The 8,069-nt window shown below is 40.3% G+C and overlaps 1 protein-coding gene and 1 long non-coding RNA gene across 2 annotated transcripts; both read right to left on the reverse strand.

Annotated features, from left to right (window-relative positions):
- Positions 1-1,656: 1,656 nt before the first annotated feature.
- LOC103626956 (uncharacterized) lies at positions 1,657-3,592 on the reverse strand. Its single transcript, XM_008647321.3, has 5 exons — positions 3,363-3,592; positions 3,049-3,285; positions 2,931-2,979; positions 2,203-2,271; positions 1,657-1,911 (listed from the first exon to the last, which is right to left on the reverse strand). The coding sequence occupies exons 1-4, from the start codon at positions 3,528-3,530 to the stop codon at positions 2,258-2,260; spliced, it is 468 nt and encodes a 155-aa protein (XP_008645543.1). The 5' UTR covers positions 3,531-3,592; the 3' UTR covers positions 1,657-1,911; positions 2,203-2,257.
- A 102-nt stretch (positions 3,593-3,694) lies between these two features.
- On the reverse strand, positions 3,695-4,381 carry LOC103626955 (uncharacterized). Its single transcript, XR_553274.3, has 3 exons — positions 4,330-4,381; positions 4,128-4,238; positions 3,695-4,048 (listed from the first exon to the last, which is right to left on the reverse strand). It is a non-coding gene; the product is annotated as an uncharacterized lncRNA (long non-coding RNA).
- Between the last annotated feature and the right edge of the window lie 3,688 nt (positions 4,382-8,069).

An 8,069-nucleotide genomic window follows, 5' to 3' on the forward strand; every position in this document is an offset into this window, starting at 1 on the left:
AAATATGCCAAATTATAGCTAAAACAATTTGGTCTTCAATTTGAATCAATGTTGCATGTTTTGTGTTGCTTTTTTATGTGTTGTCATAAATCTCCAAAAAGGGGGAGATTGAAAGGGAAATGTGCCCTTGGGCCATTTCTATAATGTTTTGGTGATTAAGTGTCCAACACATAGTAAGTGAGTAGCTATGTGCCAAACAAGCACGAAGTGCAAATCATGTAACAATGTATGTTTCTAGACTTAGTACATTTGTTTTTGAATACTAATGAAGTTATCTAAGTGCTAGAAACAGTGAGAAAAGAAAAAGAAAAGAAACCAAAACGACTTGGCTCGGTGCAGCCAAAACTCAGCTCAGTCTGGCACACCGGACTGTCCGGTGGTGCACCGGACAGTGTCCGGTGCGCCAGTCTAGTCTCTGGTGAAAAGGTCGTTCTCGGGAAAAGATCAGCGGAATACATCTATAATTCACTGGACTGTCCGGTGGTGCACCAGACTGTCCGGTGAGCCAACGGTCGCCAGCGCAACGGTCGGCCACGCAATCCGCGGGCGACGCGTGGCCTGCACCAACGGTCGGCAGGGGGCACCGGACTGTCCGATGTGCACCGGATAGTGTCCGGTGCGCCATCGGGCCCAAAGTTGCAACGGTCGACTGCGCCTTATTTGGAAGGCAATCGCGCACCGGACAACTACAGTGACTGTCCGGTGCACCACACGATAGAAGGCAAGATTAGCCTTCCAAGATTGTCTTCAACGGCTCCTAGCTGCCTTGGGGCTATAAAAGGGACCCCTAGGCGCATGGAGGAGTCACCCAAGCATTCTCTGAGTATTCTAAAGCATCCAGACTCCGCTCCCACGCATTTGATTCTCTGTGTTAGCGATTTGAGCTCTATTTGAGTTGCGAACTCCGTGTGTTGTACTTTGAGCTCAAGTTGTGACTTGTGTGCATGGTTGTGCTGTGGATTTGAGTCTTCTGTGTGTTGCTCTCCCCTCCCTTACTTTTGTGCTTCTTTTGTGATCATCATTGTAAGGGTAAGAGGCTCCAAGTTGTGGAGATTCCTCGCAAACGGGAGAAAGACTAAGAAAGAAACCGTGGTATTCAAATTGATCATTAGATCGCTTGAAAGGGGTTGAGTGCAACCCTCATCCATTGGTACGCCACAACGTGGAAGTAGGCAAGTGTTACTTGGCCGAACCACGGGATAAAAATCACGTGTCACTACACCATGACACAATATTGCCAACGGATTGTCTGATGGTAAAACACCTAAATAGCGTCGCACAGTCTGTCGGTAAAGAGCTTTGCCGACAGATAATGTGTGTTGGCAAAAGTCCTGTCGGCAATAACCTTTACCGACAGACATAGATCTGCCGACATACTATGTGTCGGTAATGTTTATGTTATTGCCGACAGACATATCTTTGCCGCCGGACAAATTTTTGCCGACATATTCTTGTGCCAACGGCTTGTGTGTCGCTAAAAATCTATATACCGACAGATTGTCTGATGTTATCCCTATGTGCAGTTTACAAAAAATCATGTATACAAATATATGCTAATGAAACAAATAATAAACTGATTATGATGCACATTGCAGGACAACTTGAATAATATGTAGCTCAAAATATATGAAATTTGATTACTAAAAGAAAGATATCAATCTTTGACTTTGAATTCCAACATATATTGTTTTGGAACACAATTTGTGTGATGAACATATAAAAATAATAGCATACATGTTTTCTAAATTCTGAAGTGATCTTTCAGTTCTATTACATGCAAAGTCTAAAGATTCATCTAGCAAACTAAAATCTCTCCATCAGCTAGGTGTTACGCCAACGGCTAGCATGCATGCGAGTAATCATTTTTCACACACTTCAAGCACTCTGATCCTTGCTTCCAGCACCTCTTCCCTACAACATATTTTGATAATTTGTCAATTACTATATCAATAGGTATATAAACTCCCAACAGAAAAAAACAAACTGAAAGTTTAATAAAAGTATTAAATGGAAGTCTATAAGAACTAAGTCTATATTGTTATAGTGCTGATTATGATTATGATAGGAAAATGGAAGTCATGACAACAGTAAACCAAAGATATACATTAAAGGCAATAGTTCAAATCCATTATAAATAATTAAATTGGCACTGTCATGAATGAAATTGGCAACAGTTCAAATCTAGGTGGGCACATACTATACCTTGACAACAGCAGCATGTGTACTATGTCGGTATCAGCAAAGATGGGCCAAAAGATCACCGAATAAGTTCTGAAGAGGACAAAACAGAGACATGAATTTGGACATTAAAAATTAAGACAAAATAGAGTATTGTGTGATTGTTGCACTGCTACAGGTATCCTGAATGAAGATAATTAAACAGGGATTAATTAAACAGGGATATGAACCCATACTATTCTATCTTATACTAACCTACTACGCTCCAGACTTTTGGTTAATGACCACTACATGTTTATAAACAGGTTTGTTTCAAAGTATATTGCTTTTTTTATGGAAGCAAAGAATGTTCTAGCCCCTAGAGAGCCTGGTCAGGCTTGCATTGCCATTGATGCAGGCAATCAATCAGGCCCCTTATATCATGATTGTCGCCAACAGCCTGATGCAAGAGAACTGTCGAGTGAATGAGGAAAGGCTTCACAGTCATGGGTGGCCGCTGATGAACCTCGAGAAGCAACAGAACTTCACTGATAGTACCTCCTACTATTCTTTTTCTTTTTGCTCATTGTATGCTGCGACTTCCACCCCCTGTCATGGTTGTAGAATTACATAACAGTACTAGAAAAAGGGGCTTCGAACCCGATCATTAATTTTTCATTCATGACAGTCAAGGTCTTTCTGGGCCTAGGTAGTCAGTCAGACCTTTCGAATGACTACACTTATACACAATTATATATGAAGAAAATATTTACCTGCTGCTGTAGAACCTTGGGTCAACGTTGATTTTTTGTTACGACCCATCTAAAAATACAGAACATTAGAAGCTTGTTCCATTAATTACATAAATAAAATACAAGGTTGTAGTATTACCTTGTTTGTTGGCCATGCAATGGGCATAAAAAGAGCATCTCCCATACTCTCTACACCTAAGTATGGTCGTGGCAGAGTACTTTCCCTTTTTAGCACGCGAGTCACAAAAACCTGTGTGAACTCTCTTCCAAGAGGAACATCTCCCACCTTAGTGGTTGGGTCGGTTGAGATAATATTTGCTATTGCAACAGGAACTTCTGATCTCATCATAGAATATAATATCACTTCTTTACCAACCTAATAAAATATGCGAAGTAAGATTACAAAGTTCAAATAATGAAACATAAATATGAAGTGATAGATGAGAAAATTACAGGATTATCATCTGCATTTTGAGATGATCCATGATTTCTTTGAGGTACCATTGTTGCAATGTCTCGCCTGTGACTTTGCTCTTCAATAGTATTAACATCTTCACGATTCCTTAGACGACCCATAGTGCTTGCAACTCGCCTAGTAAGTTGGAAGTCATCTTCAACCATATTTTGTGAATGGTTATTACCATTGTAATCATGTGCTACCTCATCTGAACGATGCACCCTTGAGTTCTAAAGAAAAATAAAAAGGGAAAAGTGTTAGTGAGATAAAGGAAACAAGCCTAATTAACATGATAGACACTGACTAAACATATGCAATATTATATCACCTGTCAAGAATTAGACCCATGTTGTGATGGGCTTTCTATATGTTGCACCCCTTGAGCTGCTACCATCATTTGATAAATTTGATCCATTTTTTCTTTCATTTGATTCATATCCTGTCTTAAGGCTCTAACCTCTTGCTCAGACTGACTGCGAGCTTGCAATGCCGTTTGAAGCTTTGTTGATATTTTCATTTGAGTTCCAGGGGTGCCTACATCTTGTGGAGTTGGTCCTAAGCCTAAACCACGAATACGACCTCTTGGTTCTTTCTCTCCAAAAACATGTGCATATAAATCACCATCTTCAATACTTCTGTCCTTCAGTTCTGGGTTCTCAGCAACAACTTCTTCAAATTTATTCTTAAGAGGACCACACATATATTATATTTTGTTCACTTATATTTTAATTATTACATAAATCAAAAATATGTGTACTCACAATGAATATTTCTGCTCCAGGTAGAGGCACAATATCCCCTTCTTTGTTCTTACGCGTGTGTGTTCTAACATATATTTCATCTCTTCTCGCAGGGCGTCCTTGTTGCTCGGCCTACAAGAAAAAATGATTTGGTCCAGTAATTGACTAGATTTTTCATAAATTAAACTAATGATTATACAAACTAGTGATTATAATTTTTTACCAGTTCATGACCCACACGAGCATAACTCTTGCTGCCAACTGCATGCGACATATCTATGTGCTTGAAGCCATGTTTTGTGGTCTAATGTGACACTATGCTTACCAACCAATCCTCGACCTATGTTATGGAAGAAAGGGGTGGTATTGATAAATCAACATCCAAGCCATCGTCATTTCTTTTTTTCCGGTTAAATCTAGTTTCACCATGTAAATAGCGAGAACAGAATGTGAGGCTCTCATCAAATAGATAACTTTTTGCAATTGACCCCTCTGGGTGACTCCTAGTGCGAACATGGCCCTTACATCTCATTAAAAACCTATAAGGGCATGTTCGGTTCACAAGTTTTCAATCCAGAGAGGGATTTAATCCAAGGAGGGATTGAGTTAATCCCCACCTTGTCACTTAAACCGCTTTGGGGTTTAATCCCCTTTGGCTATAATACCTGGTTTCAAACTATTGTTCGGTTAATCCAGGCAAGTATACTCTCCATGGTGTCAGTACACAGCACTCCACGTACACACCACTTTGGCTTCATATAGACATGCAATTTTTGTTATGATGAAGACAACCTTATTACAACAAGCACAATAATCTCATGTCTATTGACACTAATAAGTTGCAAAAGACTACATCTCGTGTAATGAACATGATATTCTTCCTCTGAAGACTGGAGCTACTTCATGCATGACTTGACCCTTGTAACTGTCATAAAAAGAGAAGTATATTGTAAACACATGTCAACAACTATAAACTATTTAAGCGAGGTGAATATTCGATGTATTGATTTAAAAATAATCAGCATATTGACTAAAACATCTTATGATGTAGCCAACTTACAAAACCATGACCAAACAACAAAGAGTAAAGCAATTGACCAAACAACAAAGAGCAAAGAGTAAATAATCAGCATATTTACTATAACATCTTATGATGTATTGTATAATGCCAACCATTTCACAAAGTCAATTGACCATAATGAAATATCAGGGGTTAGAATATAATTTGGTTGAAGGAATGGCTTCCCCAACGTAGACAGGGACAATGAAGTGAACAAGGAATAGCAGATCCATGCAATAGGTGCCAAGACCAAAGAACTAAGATAGCTCAGTAGTGATGATTTCACCAGACTAACTGAAGTATCATGCTCTTGTACATCGAGCTTGCAAGATATGCTGGAAGTAGCAGGATAAAACAAACATAAGAGCTAGGAGTTGGGAGTCCTAGTGGCTTGGGGTCCTAGTATCAAACACGCTAAGATCTAAACTAGTGGCATCTGTGATAACTAGATTCTCATGGTTCTCATCTTCAGCAGAGTGAGATACATCAGGTTCTAACTATGGTTGAGACTTGAGCACCATAGTTAAGTAAAAACTGCACCGAAAAGCCAATGCAACAATGCTATATCGACCTAGGCTCATTAGTATGGAATATTGATACTGACTTGTTGGTGGAGACCGGAGAATTTACAGTTATGTTTGATCTGGCCATTGATCTGCTATATCTTAGTTTAAAACTTCAGTATTTTCTCACAGTTGCCAATTGAATAATTTTTCTCAAGTGTATTCTGATACACAATCAATTCCCATTGTTTGGGCAATTTTATCTGTACTCTTCTAATATTTGTATCTCATATGTAGCGTTGCTAGATACTGAATTCTGCTTAATGTAACATTAACGAGTAGTATATTAAGTGTCTTCATAAAAAAACTTTTAAGCTACATAAAAGAATAATGGCAATGGTTGTATTTAACAACCATAGAGCATGAGATCTGATACGTTTTCTTTTGAAACGAATACTAAGTACATGTAAATGCAATACACTGACATTTTCTACTCAAGGTTATTGAAATGCAAGTGGAATGTGACTTTGATTCCTTATTGTAAGTGAAACCGCAGTTGAATGTTCCAGTTTCAATTCTAGCAGCCAACTTGACCTTTGTTACTCTTGTTTTAAACAATGTTGAGCGGTGATGTATTTATTCCAGTGAAAACTCTCTACAATGATGATACCGATGATACTCAATATGATTAATATTTCATGGCTGATGAACAAAGGCAAAGGTGGGGAGAGTGGACCGTCAGTCCCAAAGATTGCTGACAAAAGTCGAGAAGGTGATATCTTTCCTGCTGCATCACTTGATGAATACGCCGAACAAACTAGAGAGCAAGAGGAAGATGACTCAGATGTAGATTGTTTGCTGATAGTTAAGTAAATTGTAGCTAGAAGATAGTTAAGTCTCATTTTCTTTCTATTCCGAAATCCAATATCTGGAACTTTATGTTCACCACTTTCAGCTCACCGGCCTTCCGACCTGTGTAATGTCATCCTTCCAAAACCCGAAGATATAATCCTCTAATCTCTAGCTGCTCATCAGGATCTTGACGCTTTGCTTTGGTAGATTTAGTCAAGGTTTTTCTCTCTATTTTTACAGCAATACTTGGAGCAAGATCTACCTTTTCCCTGTGCCTGCTCTCAGCCAGAGTCCCCCGCCCGCTCGAGCAAGATCTAAACATTTTTTGTCTTCGTACTACCTACCGCTCACTCTCAGCTAGACGTTGCTTATGGTTGCGTACGTTGTGGGATGTGAAGCGCGTTCGGGACTCCGCTGCTGCTTGGGCTCCTCCGTCGGATCCACCGACCTCCGTCGGATCCACCAACGTCCAGGACTCCAAGGAGATGCGCACACCGTGCGTCCAGGGATGCGTATGCAGCGGGACGGAGCGTCGTGGGATGACGAGGGAACAAAAAGCAGATGGGAAGGAAGAAGCATACCGGTGAGAAGGAGGCCGCCGGAGCATATCGACGCCAGAGAGCCGTCACTGCCAGCCCGCCGCTGCCGCCTTGTGCCCTTCGCGATGCCTCCTCTATCGCGTCTGTCTGGGATATTTTCCGCCCCCCACGGACCGGGTGTGGTTCCCGGGCTGAAACGACGAGGTTAGATCTGGATACAGCCCACGTTAGGTTTAAACGAACACAAGTTTTCTCGTGGACCGGGCTTCTTTCCAGGTGGGAGGGATCCACGGGGTTTTGTCCTGGTTCCCGGCCGGGAACAACGTAAACGAACATGGCCTAAAGGAGAAATGGCATAAATGTTAAACCTTCCTTTGAGTAAAACTAAGTTTAATTTATTGCTAAAATATATTAAATTTTACCTCTCCACTGGGTACATATTACGAAATTGAACAGGGCCAGCAATTCTAACTTGAGTAGGGAGATGAACCATTAAGTGTACCATAATATCAAAAAAGGATGGCAAGAATATAGTCTCAAGAATGCTTAGAGTCTCAGCTATTTCTGACTCTAGCTTATGCATATCGCTTATACGAATAACTGGCGAATAGATTTGCTTGAAAAAATTGCTCACACGAATCAACGCAGCACTAACTATTTCTGGTAAAATCCTTCTCAGAGCAAGTGGGAGTAAATACTGTAACAGAACATGGTTATCATGGCTCTTTAGCCCAACAAGCTTCTCCTTCACATCCACATTGTTTCTTATATCTGATGCATATCCATCTGGAAATTTTACTCCTTTCAATACCTCACAAAATAATGTCTTCTCGGACGCACTCATTGTATATGATGCTGGTGGTAAATATAACTTGTCACCCACTGGAATAGGATGAAGCTCAGTTCGAATGCCTAGGGACTGAAGATCCAAACGATATTTCAAGTTGTCCTTGGACTTCCGTTGAATGCCTAGGAGGGTGTTGACAATGTTATCACACACATTCTTCTC

Source organism: Zea mays, chromosome 5 (assembly GCF_902167145.1).
Source record: "Zea mays cultivar B73 chromosome 5, Zm-B73-REFERENCE-NAM-5.0, whole genome shotgun sequence".
Classification (NCBI taxonomy): Eukaryota; Viridiplantae; Streptophyta; class Magnoliopsida; order Poales; family Poaceae; genus Zea; species Zea mays.

What these genes read in the sequence shown, in the direction of transcription:
- LOC103626956 (XM_008647321.3), bottom strand. Translation starts at nt 3,530, where the DNA reads ATGGTTGAAGATGACTTCCAACTTACTAGGCGAGTTGCAAGCACTATG. An exon ending in AAAATGCAGATGATAATCCT is followed by an intron (nt 3,286 to 3,362) that starts GTAATTTTCTCA and finishes ATATTTTATTAG; the next exon opens with GTTGGTAAAGAAGTGATATT. An exon ending in TTGCATGGCCAACAAACAAG is followed by an intron (nt 2,980 to 3,048) that starts GTAATACTACAA and finishes CTGTATTTTTAG; the next exon opens with ATGGGTCGTAACAAAAAATC.